The sequence below is a fragment of the Nelusetta ayraudi genome, unplaced genomic scaffold (genome assembly GCF_046127955.1).
Source record: "Nelusetta ayraudi isolate G7.1 ecotype Tasmania unplaced genomic scaffold, CSIRO-AGI_Nayr_v1 ptg000019l, whole genome shotgun sequence".
Lineage (NCBI taxonomy): Eukaryota > Metazoa > Chordata > Actinopteri > Tetraodontiformes > Monacanthidae > Nelusetta > Nelusetta ayraudi.
The window spans coordinates 468,517-482,743 of NW_027466069.1; the positions used below are offsets into that span (position 1 = coordinate 468,517).

A 14,227-nucleotide genomic window follows, 5' to 3' on the forward strand; every position below is an offset into this window, starting at 1 on the left:
GGTGGCATGAAATGACGCGTGGAGGAAAATAGAGCGGTCCTCTTGGGATTTAAATGCTGAGTGAGTGTGTTTGAAAAAGCCTGCACGAGTCCTATATACAATGCTGCGAATGAGGCCACGCTGTGCACGACATCTGTTTGAGTGGACCGCGATGAGAAAGCTGCACAGTGTCACTTTTCTCCAAGATACATACAGAACGTTTTCCATTAACTTATCCATCAGCAAATCAATAAGAATTCTCGGTTTATTCACTCAGCTCTACAGAGCTATAACCAGCCGCATGCTCGCAGCCATTTCTGAAAGCAAACACTTCAACTCTGAAAAAAAAAGTGAAGAGAATGTTACGTTGAAAGATTGCAACTGTCTTTCTGTTTTGGAAGATGAACATTTCCTGGTTTTCACTAGTCTGAGTACAGCACAGGTACGTGACATCATGTTTACACAGCCGATGTAGATGGAGAATGCCCTAAACAGCAAAAAAAACCATGACCCACTTTCTTAAAACAATCGCTCTCCAAAAACAGACCATGCTGCCGGTTGCTCTGAAATACAAAAACAAGAGTCAACAGTCTGTATTTAGAAATAAAACTGCACACGGGGACCATCCTTTCATAGATGGATGTTGGACATAACATGAGCGTCACCGTTTTGCAGGCTGTGTTCAGTGATGGAGTACATACAGTTGATTGATAGCCAGGTCTTGATATTTCTTATGCATCAGTTTTACTGCCTGTAAATTACAATGCAGACTCCCACCTTTGCAGCTACATGGTTGTCAGTAATCAACAGTGTCTATTAGTTGCGGTTTATCGTCTAGATCAACACAGTGTTGAGATAGAAAGTACAGTTCCAATAGCAGGTTACATGTAATATTGTTCTTTATTCCTTTTAAAGGCTCAACTTCCAAGATTCCTCTGATCCATCCCAAGTTATAGCTTTGATATTTCTTTAGGTTAAGATGCAAGACCGTGGTTGTACTCCTTATTTTAGTTACATCCCATTGAATGTGCTGTCACTGATGAACTCCCACAGACACTGACGTTCCAAAGGAACAATGCATCTCCTCCTCACATGATTTGGCCCAAAATAGACAAACTGGAGGTGTGATGACACCCTCGAATGATACAAAGTGCCACAATTCTTTACTACAATTGGACTTCCCCTCGGCGTAGGCCACAGTGAGGTGTTTTCCTTCTAGTTGTTTGTGGTCACTTTCACCCATTGTTTCGTACAACGGCCCTTTTTTCTCCGCCAGTAGGACGGGACGGATATGTTTTTCTGTCCCAGTAGTGAAAAGACGCGGCGCAGAGTTCCACATCGATACACATGTACGATGTAAGAGGGGCCGTGGGAAGCCATTTTTAGAAATTCAGGGGGCGTACAGGGATCCATGGGCTGGTGTGAAAAATCCCAGTGTGTGCCTGTTTCATGCATCTCTCTGTCTTCCTGTGTGAAAGTAATTTACTAGACAGTCACGACTGCTTGAAAAGGCAGAATCCTCTAGTTCAGGCAGCAATGACCAACTTCCCGTCGTGGTTATGCAGAATTTAAAGACGTCACATTCAAAACATTTTCAGATTTGGGGGACTCCAGTCGGGCGGCCTTGCATTGTTAATTAAACAAAAAATAAAAAATAAAAAAAAGACAAGAAAAGAAGCCATATCGATTTCAAGAAAGCATCATATTGGTCCTTATGTTTGCAGTCTCCTTAAAAAGGTACCAGTTGCCATCATGATATCACAAAGGGCTGATTTCCACAGCTGCATGTTTTAGCGCCCACTTTTTGAAAAGTGGAGCAAGGATGGACATTTATCATTTCCGTGACATGTTATTAGGAATGTTCATTTTGATTAACGGCTGAGTGGTTTTCACCTAAAACGTGAACAGGGATTTCCAGTTGCTTCTTATCAGATGTATATCATGACAAATCTGAGTGGAGTTGGGGGAGTGGCCATCGAGAGGCATGCGTGGGTGTAACACGCACACTATACACTATAATGTGCGCATTTACCCGTTCTGTGAAAGAAAGTTCGCTTCGCGCGAGTTCAGACCAAAGAACGAGAGGACTGATACGTTCCGACAAGTGGTCCAGCGCGAAGGCTCGAGCACGGCATCTATAGCTTCTGGCTGACCCCGCCGCCGTAGCTGGGATCGAGTCTTCGCCTAGTGAGGCAGAAAGAGGGGCCGCTGAAGGAAACCGCGTCAAGTCATGGCGCCATGGGTTGTGGGGGCTGATTGGAAAAGTGATACACAGCGAGTGACCTGCAGAACAATGCATCTCTGCTTGGCCTCCCGTGGGCTGCCTGCAGCCTTGGCGAGGACGTCGACTGACTCACTGAGTTGAGACTCGTGCGCCGAGCTGTGAGCGTACCGATCCGTAAGTGGGCGGAGAGGCGCTGCCTCCAGGACGACTCCCATGTTGGTGTTTGAAATGGCAGGAAGTGGTGGCATTAAATTCTTAAGCTTTGACACATGGGGGCTGAGGAGCCACACACGGGTGAACAGGTGCTGTAATTGAGGGAAACTTGTTTAACACCTGTTTAAATGTACCTTTAATAGGCAGAGCTGTTGCTCTCTCATGTTCATATTAGGTAGAATGATATATTAAAACCTAGAGGCAAGTTTGATAACATAAAAAAAAACTATTTTTAATACCATATATTAAATATATGGTATTATGGTATAAGAAAACGTAATTGCACAATCTAGTGTCATGACAGAAAAAGTATTGATAAAGACAATTAGACAGACAGTCTAATGTGTTACATATAACATATATATATATACATACATATAACATATAAAAAGTCTGAGAAACAAAAGCAGAACTATTTGGTCGCATGAACTCTTACTTGACAGAGACTAAATCCTTCAGGTGGGTGGAGACTCCCAGCAGCCTGCAGCTGTTGTTGGCATAGCTGGTGTTGGTCAGGACGACTTTCTTCTTGTATATTTTCCCCACGTCAAAGTCCTGGAGACAAACCACCGAGTTCAGATCAGTCAGCTGATCAGACGATTAAAATTCATACAAAAAAAAATTAACTAAAAAAACAAAACAAAACAAAACAGTGATTAGGAGTTTGTGGCGGGCCATTGGCAGGGCATGGTGAATTGTACCTTAAAGTGGATGACCGGAGGTTTGCAGATAAATGAAGTCTTTTTAGATTTTTTTCCATGAGTCTTTTTCTCTGGCTTGGTCAGCACTTCAGCGGCAACCTCAGCAGCTTCCTGCTTTACTTCATTTTGAACTGATGTTGTCTTTTTATCCTCAGGTTTCTGGAACAGTACAGGAGGGAAGCAGCTGTTAAACGCCATGTTTAGAGAGAGAGAGCAGATTTACAGTGAATCTGTTTAAATTGTTACAAATGTAAAAATGTGCATCGTTTTGATTCAATTTAACAAAATGCGACTACAAATTCTGATTATTGTCGCCAACTATATTTGGGAATTTGATAGCAACGCCAAAATGTATTTTAATCAATAAGCTGATGTAGAAAGTGCTTCACGATGAAACTGCACATTTTTCTTTTTGCCCTCGATCTGTTGCTGAAACCAGACCAATTCTGTGCTGAGAAGTCTCCTGTGACAAGGCAGTGAGTCTGATCTGCATGTTGTCAGGGGATCTCTTCCACCGCACTCACTCCGAGCTTTCAACACCACCGGCACAATAAGAAGTGAAGCCTGTCGCCCCAGATTTGGAGTGTGTGTGTGTGGGGGCTGGAGCTGCTTGACCCCAGTGGCAGGGAGCTGGAGGCGCTTCAGGTCCAGTCTTCTGGACAAGTCAGAACTGTTGTTGTGTCTCTGGTGCAACTCCATGCAATTCAAATGATTGACACTGGGAAATAAACGGCGTGTACTGAAAGATGGTGAGAAAGTTCTTTTTCTCTTTGTTTGCATCTGCTCAGACGGTTATAAAATCAACATTCTGCCCACAGGCGGTCAGTGTACTGTATGCTAATGCCACACAATAACTGATACGCTTGAGCACAGTGAGGATACTGTCAGAGGTAGAAGAGACAAAACTATTCAAAATCTATTATTGAGTTATTAAGTTATTGAGTTTATAGCAGCCTTTCGTTTTGCTCTGGGGGGATTCATCTACGTGTGATGTGCTGCGCCTGAAGTGCCTGAAGTGATTTATGGGGGTTTAATTTTAGCCACTCGCAGAGATTTGCTTGGCAGTGGCACCTGCTGGTCCTCCTGCTCCCACAGCCCAGAGAACTCAGGCTCAGCCAGGCACTCAGTGAGGTCCCGCTGGTCCAAGGCGGCCTCCTCCAAGTCCACAACACTGGAGGCCGCAGATGAACTGCGGGTGTCGGTCCACTCCCTGTACTGTTGGGAGAAGAGAACGGGTGAGAAGTGTGCGAAAATGCAGCTTCGGGATCAGTGCGCCGTCACTTCCCACCGTGTAGTGCCAGATGTCACTCACTACAGCGGGTCTCTCCTCTGAGGCTGACGCGTGGCCGTGGTCCAGGTAGTTGAGGAGCTTGCCCTTGGTCCTCCTCAGGGACGACAGCCTGCGATTGGCTGGGGGAATGGGCGCCTGTTGCCTCTTCCTGCTCTTCACCAGCTGCTCCTCCTGGAGAATCCTAGCAGCAAACTCATCTCTCTTTGACTTCAGCCTCCTCGCGAATTCCCTAAGAAGGGCAAATAAACAGCGCTGCATTATACTGAAATGCGGTCACGTATTCTAAGCACACAGCGGGCGAGCGAGAAGGAGAGAGGGAAAAAATAAAAAAAAACGCCACCCACACAGTGCTGCGCGGTGTGGGAGTAGAGGACTTGCATGTGAAAGAGTGGGGGGAGGGGGGTGGGGGGGGAGGATAGAAGTGGAGAGGAAAGAAGCAGATGAGAGGAGAGTAGAATAGAGACAAGAGGGAGGGAAGAGGAAAGGAGAGGACATACTCTTGTTTTTCTTTTATCTCCTCCTCCCGTCTCTGTTGATACATCTGCCTGATGCCATCGATGCCTTGGGCCTGCAGGGATTCTCTCAGCTGCCTCTCCTGCTGCTCTTTTTTCTGGACGTTTTCTTTGGATTTTCTTTGCTGGACCCGAAAACCCGCCTAAAAATAATCATGGATGATGAATAATATTTTTTTTTATTTTTAATTGTAGTAATATTTCAATTGAGTGAATAACTGGACTGTAAGAGGAGTAAAAAAAAAATTAATAATTTCAGTACAATGCTTTTGTTTAGCTTTTTACTCCTTATGAAAATCGGGTAAAATCATTAGTATAGAAAGGCTGAGACTCAAAAGACTCTCCTAGATTTGCACATAACCAATACAACTGCACAAAGTCCTCCTGCAAAATCAGGGCAGAACAATCTTATACAATAACATCATGTATATCTTTAAAGTATAATAAGTGCATAATTCATCACCGAAAAGTGCCTTTACTCTAAAGAAAACCACATGGGAGTGAAAAAAAAAATGGTCGTATATTGCACCAAAGATAAGGCCCCTACAGCAGTGTTAATTATACATTGTTCCACAGCCTTTGTCAGTCATTGCTGCTAAAACAACAACCATAATGCATTGCCAGATAGGGAGGATGGCGCCATTTACTTGGGTTGCTGCGATGTTTGATTTCAGTGATGTGACAGCCTGTATCCTCTTTTCCAGCAACTCACGACTCTGCTGCTCCTTTTCAGCTTCCTGCTGATGTATCCTGAGCGAAGAGGGAGACAAATATATCCACTAGCAGTATAGAGAAAATAAAATAAATAAATGAATGAATGAAGAAAAGTCTGCCGTCAGAGCGTTGGAGGAGGTGAGCAACAACACTGATGGAGAAGGAATAGGGTTAATCCCAGTTGCATTATTAATTTAATCTGCAAAAACTGTTGCAGTATGAGCCGGATAATCCACGTAAAATATTAGGGCTATAAAAAAACACACAATCTGCATTAATGTGTCACAAAACCATGTAGCAAGTAATATTTTTTCTGTTCACTGAAACACAAGCATTAGAAGTCCAAAACTAAAAATTCTATAATATTTGTTTGCAGCTTTTATTGCAGATAATGTGGCCTACAATAAACTGCAACTGCAATACAACCCCATGATGCAATTCATACAAATGATAGACTGATATATCAGCAATCATATCTGTGTTGCCATGTGTTCATAATCCTTTCAAAAGAAAAAAGCTGCAACACTGATGATCAAAACAAATGTCTCTTTCCGGCTGAGGCCGTCTGTGTCTTTGAAAATTAACAATTTGTGGTGGCCAGTCTGTGGTTTTGGCGTGAGACACCAACGTTGTACAGACATCATTATGTCAACTTTGAGCGCAGATGTGAATCAAGTTAATGTTCACCTTCATTAATTGCAACAAGTCATGAAAATAGAATCTATCTATTTGCTGTTTCTCAGGGATCCATGACACTGAGTCACACAAGCAGTAATGGTTGGAACAGGACGCCCCTTAAAGAACAAATGACATCACACAGGAAGTGGCCTTCGACGTGTTGGGTCCACAGTCCAGATTCAACGTGCTGCGCCCACTTGTTGTTCAGTAGCTATGAGCATTTATGGGATTAGAACTCAGCAATAACTATCAATGTTAACAACAGTTAACGTCTGTCATTCAGCTCATGTACCGTTAACATGGACCAAACCTCCCTGCAAGGACAACCCCTATTAAACCTCATTGTGTGTAAAGGAACATCTGCACATTAATACGCAACAAGGACACCTACATTAGCTCAGTGTCGCCTGAGAGTATGACAGTACTGAACAACTGAAAGAAATCTACTTTATAGTCGAGAACGCAACTTTGTGAAAATACCAGCACTTGCTCTGGGATGTTGTTAAATTCCAAACCGCCATTCCCTTTTAGCTCAAACTCCTCAGTAGAAATTCTAGCCTGTGTGTCACCCATCCTTGCTGTAACACATTTTGCCAATTTGAGCAGATGATCAATGGGATGTTCTGATCTTGTTCTGCTGTGGTCGGGGTTGAGTTTATTGGCTTAATAGCTGATTACCTTTTCATCGTCTCTTTCAAGTACTTGGCAGCTATTTTGCGGTTTGCTTGGCTGGCCTCCGCTCTCTTTCGACACTCGTCCTCTAGTGTCAGCGCCACTTCCTGTTTTCTATCAGAACAGTGAAACAGACACAGTCTCAACATCATTTCAGCTTATTAGAGGTTTATGCATCCGGTTCCAAAGACAGATGCCTAAAGAAAAGAACCGGCACAAATGTGTCATTTAATAACTTCAGAAAAGCTGTCATTTGTAGTGAATAAGCAATTTAAACCCGTATGTCAAGCACAAATAAAATGATTAGAGTACATCTAAAGGGTCATTTGAAAGTTTTCAATATTCCTCATTGTTTTCATATCTGACACAAACTAACTTGCCTAAAATGCCTTGCATAAAAAAAGAGAGGTTTTGTTTCTCATACTCTTGCTTTTGCCTCTGTATTTGATGCTGAAGGTTCTTGCTGACTTTCTTCTGTATCTCCAGTCGTGTTGCAGCTTTGCGGGCCCTTAACATGTGAAAGTTCCGCTCCTGCTCCTGCACCTCCCGCCGGACCAAGGAGATCTTGTCCAGGCCCAGCTCTAGCTCGCTCATCTCCACCCTGACAAGGATGCAGATGTGGAGCAGGTAAAAGGTTGTGATTGTGGTAATTGTGCACATTAGCCTATATTGCAATGCAGTCATGAGGTGTGGCCTATATTTGGCCTTAAAAGCACAACACAGATTTAATTTTGCACTCCAGTTCTATTTAAATCATGATTAAGAATAGATCAATATCAGCCCAAGAGGCAAACATTAAAGAGCAGTTGTTGAAAGAAGCAACATAACAGCAAGCCGACCATTAGAGGGCAAAATCTTTCTTTATAAACACTGACAGCTGCTCACAGTAAAACTAAGGCAGGATCCGTTTCAAGTTCTTTTTTAAAATACAAGCAAAAAGGCAATGGACCAACACTTTGAAAGGCAAGAATGTCTTCTGATATATTTTTTGGAGGACATTAGCGTCTCATTTTCTGTCTTGACAGTGAAAGCCGATCAAAAAAAGGAAAAAAAACGTTTTGTTAAAAAAAAAAAAAAGAAAATGTAGGAACTGCAATATAACAGAGCATTGAAAGTTCTTGAGTTTGAGGGTTGAGTTGGATGCCTGAACATCGCAAACACATGGCCAAGACACTTTGTCTCTGCATGTCATAGGACGGTACAAGTGCAGAAAAGCCAAAGCTATAGGAACTCGGTTAAATTACAACATGTGACCTGCATTACGCTCTAATTTCTACATATCAGAAAAAAATTGCAAAACAGTGAGTCAGTTGTAGTAAAGTCTGCATCCTTTTGCTGTCTCTTCCAACAAGAAATCATCCTGAATTTGGAAGCTGACAGACACAGGGACACATTAGGTTTGGCATTTTATGAAAATCACTGCCAGAGTCATTTCTATCGTGAAACAGACTGCGGCTCTGACTGCTCCTGCTGGCTCTTTCCACTCGTCTGGGGTGTGCCAATGAGAAGTAGTGTCAGTGTTGCTATGATACTCCTGCAATGTGCAACTTTCAAAAAACACGTCTGACACTAACCAGTCTGCTGTAAAAAACAAAACAAAACAGAGGAATGCCTAGAAAAATAAAGAGCGCATTAGGACTATTCTGTAAGAAGACCAAATGCTAAAGGAGGACAGAACAGCTGCAATTACTATTGGCACTGTCCATATAATTGAATTTGGCAAATTCTGCAAAACGCTCTTTTTATAATCAGCTATACTATATACGTAGAAATGGTAACTGTAACAATAATAAAGTTGTGGAGGGGTAAAACGAATTATATTTGCGCATTTGCCTGAACACTTCGTCCCTCCACCTCTTTTTTTTCTAATGGTATTGAAAGCAGATTGAACCACTTTAAAACCCCCAATTTTCCCCTCACAATTTCTGCTGTTTGTGTCTTGTACTTGCACTGCTAACTGCACGGTTTGTCCGGGCGGTGTAGCCGTAGCTAAAGATGGCTGACCTTTCAGCACACGTGCACCAGATATCAAGAAGCGACTTGCCAGGAGATCTTGACACAACCTACTTTGCTTTTGGTTTAGGTCACGTGTCGTAGCTGCAAAAGCGGGTTCAACTTTTTTTTTCGCTGTGCAGGCTGACCACATTTGCTCTTGGTTGTGAGGGGGCTGCCTTTATAGAAGGGAAAAATGAAATTCCCACACAGAGCGGGACCGTTCTGCCAAAACCGTTCTCCGATGTCTGACTCACTCTTGCTGCTTTAGCTTGGTGTTTATCTCGCCCTGCAGCTCCTCCTCACGCTGCAGATTCAGACACAGCTTCCTGAGCCTGACTCGCAAACGAAACACTGCAGCACTGGGAGGTAAAAAAAAAAAAAAAAAAAGAAAAAAGAAAAGAGGAGAGGGTTAAAATGATATGTTAAATGTTTGAACACAAAATTCAAGCCGGTTTCTGTTGATGTTGAACTCACGCGTTAAAAGCCCTTCTCTTCTGCTCAATCTCTTTCTCTAACTGACTTCTCTCCTTTGTCATGTCTGCGATGTTCTGACGGCACTGAATCAACTCCTCTCTGAAAAAAAAGAAAAAGGCAGATAGAGAGATAATATACAAGTGTTGACCCAGTAAAAAAAAAAGCCAGAATTCTAACGTTTTAACGCCGGAGGTTTTTGAGTGCAGTGAGCTAACAATCTTCTAGACTGGAGGGTTTTCTTTAAGGTCACCACAACTGCAGGGATGTGATTTTTGCAGCTAATAAGATGGTCTGATAACAATGCAGAAAGCTGCAATGGCCACAAACTCATCTAGTACACGCTATCTGCCCAGAGTTCTTTCTGTGGACTAAAGAGAAAAAAATGATAGCTAAAAGTCTAGCTAAAAGCCACGTCGGCTTGCCTTCCACTTAACTTCCCCTTAAGTTGAGCGCAGAACAACCATCCCCCTGACCTTTGATGATTTGTGCAGAAGAAAAATGGGAACCATTTATTCGCCGGGACTGTATTACAGTTCATCAGGCGCCTAATGGCTCGTCGTGCAGACGCAGTCAGGGAAAAAAAAAGCAACTCGAAATATATAATGTAGGGAGAGAAAACGTGATGGCAAATGTTTTCTTTTCAGCTCAAATGGTTTCCTGCAAATTGAAGAATAAAACGGGTACAGAAGTGATTCTTCAGCTGAGAGGCTGAGAGGAGACAGGGAAAAACCTTCAAGAGCAGAAAAAAAAACGTTCAAAATAGCAGGGTCGCTAACGGTTCATTCCAAAATTTGGCGCATTCATCTTGCAGAAGTCTTTAGTTTCATGTAACCGATGAGCAGCAGGTTTAATATACAGACGACGAAAAAATTCAGGAAGCAGTTATGAGTCTAGAGGCTGTTATAAGGATTAACAGGGCCATTGTAGCTATAGAGGTTCTGTTAAAACTGGATTGCAAGTTCACATTAAATAAAAAAAAAACCAAAACAAAGATTTTGTTTCTTAATAAAATATGTATTTTTTGCTTTACTCTGACTCTGACCCTGCATTGTGGCTCAAACTGAAGGAAAAAAATCTAAATGATCAGCTTAGAACAACCAAGTAATTTCTCGAACTGGATTTTGTTTTCCAATTCTCTTACTGTCCTTTGACACGTTACCCAAGGGGCTTGTGAAAAAAGTTAATTTACAAAAAGTCCAATTTTACATGCAGGATTACAGAGAAATAACCCTGGAAAAAAAATATGGGGCTTGTTTTCTAAGAGTGACCTCTGGGGGACTCTGGCATGCAAAGGTTCCAGTAGAGTCTGCGGCAGGCAGCGCTCTCTAAGTTAAGGATATACTGTAGTATCTGTTGGTTGCCAGATTTGTACCTGGCTTTCTGCATGTCATGCTCCTTCTGTTGGTAGATGCAGTCCAGCTGGTCCAGGCCCCGTCTCAGCTTGAACATCCGTGCTGTCTCGGCACAGCTACCCTTCTTAGCAAAGCTGGCTGCAAACGAAGCCTCGTCGGAATCAAAATCCTCCTCACTTCAAGCAGATGCAAAAAAAGACATTGAGGAGAGCATGCATAAACTGAATATTCTTCACATCCCCCCCCCCCCGAGATTGCTTTAGGTCGTGAAAACATTCCTTCAGTCCTTGAGGAATACCCACTCATGCAATGCATCCACCCATCCCAAATCAGGAGACGGCGCTGGTTCATCTGAAACATCCTCTGAAACACACAGCAACCATCAACATGGTGAGGTCAGAACATTTTTAAATGCCTGAGAACAGCCAAAACAAATTTTACAGGTAAATAGAGAAGTAGACAGTAGCAGGAGCTCCGACTCACCGTCACTGACTTCCTCGGTGCTCTGCTGGACATCCAACAGTTCACCTTCTGTCAAGTCTGCGTTCTCTTCTATGTCCAAATAGTCTTCTTGGTATGAAATATCTTCTGAAATACACAACAACAGTCAGTGTTATTAGATGACAAAATGCTCTATTCCCGTAGAATAACCAGTGTAAAAGACATAGGTAATGTCTCTCAGTGGCTCCGACTCACCTTCACTGATTTCACCGGTGCTCCGCTCGACATCCAGCAGTTCACCTTCTGTCAACTCATCTGTCTCCTTTATGTCCATGACCAGTCAATCCTAGAGTTACAGTAAATGAATATCTTCTTACGCAGTGACAATTAATTTATTCCATGACACTTGACTAGGCCAACGACATTCCCCGTGAATGGCTAATACAGCACAATGATTGCTGACATCAAGAAGATCCCAGATTTCTATTTAGTTTTGTTTTTTTTGGGGGGGGGCGTGACCAATACGGCAAATTTATTAAAATGTGCAAATACTTTGGAGAAGGGTAAAATATGAATTCAATACAAAAATCAAATGTTATTATGTTTGAATTGAAAACAATGTGCGTGAGAAATAAACGTTTGCTTTGAGTTCAAGATTATCACACAGACTAGGCGTTAAGCATTAAATCATTGAAACAATTACATTCCCAGATTAAAGTAATGAACTTTAATCCGCGGTTCAACATATACAATAAACCCACTTCCCTGTCCTATCCTATCATTCCAAAGAGAGCGATACAGTACTGTACTTATAATTGCACAAGTCCGTCGTCTGCTTTCACTGGCACACGCCATTCATTCACGCCAAAGTTTAGGTCGCCACTTCCACTAGTTAGCTTCCAGCTAGCAAGCTAACGGAACGTGTTTAATCCTTCCCGTCAGCTCGCCAAGATTTTAAACGATATGGCATGTGTCCTACCTCAAGCAGAAGTTTATTTTGCTCCAAATGTTTCTCTTTCTTGAAAAGCTACTAGCTTACTCCTCCGTATTTGTTGGCGTTTCCAAGGAGACAGGAAGGAGGGGACGAGGGGGGCGGGGTTGGCCGGTGTTTGCGGAAGTAATTAGACGAAAACATCCATCCGTCCATCCATCCATTTGCAATACCCGCTTATTCCTGAGCCCAGGGTCACGGGGTCTGCTGGAGCCTATCCCAGCTGTCACAGGGATAGGCTCCCTACGGCAAGGGTGACACCCTTGACAAGTCGCCAGTTCATTGCAGGGCCACATAGAGACAAACAAAGCCAGCCATTTGCACTCACATACACACCTACAGACAATTTAGACTTTCCAAATGTCCTCACATTCATGTTTTTGGACTGTAGGAGGAACCCGCAAAACCCGGAGAGAACCCATGCCGACACAGGGAGAACATGCAAACTCCACACAGATAGGTCCCAGGCCCAGAATTGAACCCACGACATTCTTGCTTCGAGGCGGCAGTGCTAACCACAAACAAACAAGCAAACAAACAAACAGACAAACAAACAAAAACCATGCTGCCGATCTTGCAAAAAAAATAAAAAAAATAAAAAATAAAAAAAATAAAAAATAAATAAAATCATAGTTAAAATAATTAATTAACTCAATTAAATAGTGGAACATTTCACTGTTACACTTTTTTTTTTGCATTTATTCATTTTACACTTAAATTGATGTTCCCTCGCATACAATTTAATTGCAATATTAATGGAATTAAAAAAGTATTAGTTGGTATTAGAGTATTTCCAGACAGCAGGGCAGTGGCAAGCACAAATTAAATTAGTGAGATTAAACATACATTGTGGTTATCAAACAGTGAATTAGCAGTGAATGAGAAATATAATACAGGAGGGCAAGAGAAGAAAAAAAGGAAAATTGGGTTTTGCATTCAGAGGACACAGGCTTCACATTGCATGCAACACTTTACAGCCAGTAGCTCACTGTAACTCTCTATTGTCATATCAAAAGAGTGCACGGTCGAGTGGATGTTCCACTGGGACAGTGGCTCTTGATTCACTGACTCCACGCCTGAATCCCCTTCCAGGGACTGGAGCCAAGAATCGAGGGCAGGTGATGCAGCTCTGCACTGAACCACAGCACATAAAGGGGGTTATGCTTAATGAGGAGAATGTAAAGCCTGCAGAACAGAGAGGGTGAAAAAGACGATTGAAATGCTTTGACATTTTATCGCCTGATAACATTTGTATAATAAAGTGTTGATTTATCTGGAAGCCTAGTGTGCTTACAACTTATTTGTTTTATTTAAGGAAAAAAACTATTTTTTAGCAAGCTTTCTCTGTGTTATGCAGACTAAAAACCACTTATAGCAATTGCAAAAAAAATCAGCAATTCTCAAATCTTACATTTGAAGTATGTTCTCCTCTAATTATTAATCAAATTCAGTGTAAGTTTAACCAAAATACAAATAATTAACTTTGTAACAAGTCTGCACTGTATTAGAATTACTTTGAACATTAAAAACAACGTTGAGTGCGGTGATGCCCGCTCACTCCTGCACTCAGGGTTAGTGGGGGTCTGCTGAAGCCAATGTCCCAGCTGTCAATGGAACTAATTCCAGAAAATAAAATAAAAACAAGGCAACATCCCCTTTGTGACGTCACAAAGAGCTTGTGGAAATCCAGAAAATCAAAGTGGAACTTTCTTAAGGGAGTTTGTTAACACATCCGCTGAGAAAACCTTGGTCGAGGGAATTTTCCACAATACTGTGAAAATAAAAATTTCACTACACTCACTGGGTATGTGGGCCTCATGTGCTATCTCTCTCTCTCTCTCTCTCTCTCTCATTCCAATGTCACTGGCACCAGTAATTACCGACTGGATACGACTAAAATGTGTCAAACATTACGTAATATGCTTGAAGTCCCATGTTCGTGACATGCCGTGCGTCCCTGCCGCGGCCAGATTGAATCTGCCGTTTAGAG

The 14,227-nt window shown here is 42.3% G+C and overlaps 1 protein-coding gene across 1 annotated transcript in view; it reads right to left on the reverse strand.

Moving 5' to 3' along the window:
* Positions 1-12,336, reverse strand: part of cfap74 (cilia and flagella associated protein 74) — a 38,775-nt gene extending 26,439 nt beyond the window's left edge. Inside the window, exons 1-15 of the mRNA XM_076026031.1 lie at positions 12,226-12,336; positions 11,502-11,592; positions 11,289-11,393; positions 11,108-11,168; positions 10,826-10,981; positions 9,454-9,552; positions 9,234-9,338; positions 7,409-7,585; positions 6,991-7,098; positions 5,568-5,670; positions 4,906-5,063; positions 4,430-4,637; positions 4,189-4,332; positions 3,118-3,276; positions 2,853-2,971 (exon numbers count right to left, since the gene is read on the reverse strand). Coding sequence (XP_075882146.1) covers positions 2,853-2,971; positions 3,118-3,276; positions 4,189-4,332; positions 4,430-4,637; positions 4,906-5,063; positions 5,568-5,670; positions 6,991-7,098; positions 7,409-7,585; positions 9,234-9,338; positions 9,454-9,552; positions 10,826-10,981; positions 11,108-11,168; positions 11,289-11,393; positions 11,502-11,580 — 1,781 coding nt within the window. The 5' untranslated portion in view covers positions 11,581-11,592; positions 12,226-12,336. The remainder of the gene's footprint in view (positions 1-2,852; positions 2,972-3,117; positions 3,277-4,188; positions 4,333-4,429; positions 4,638-4,905; positions 5,064-5,567; positions 5,671-6,990; positions 7,099-7,408; positions 7,586-9,233; positions 9,339-9,453; positions 9,553-10,825; positions 10,982-11,107; positions 11,169-11,288; positions 11,394-11,501; positions 11,593-12,225) is intronic.
* Between the last annotated feature and the right edge of the window lie 1,891 nt (positions 12,337-14,227).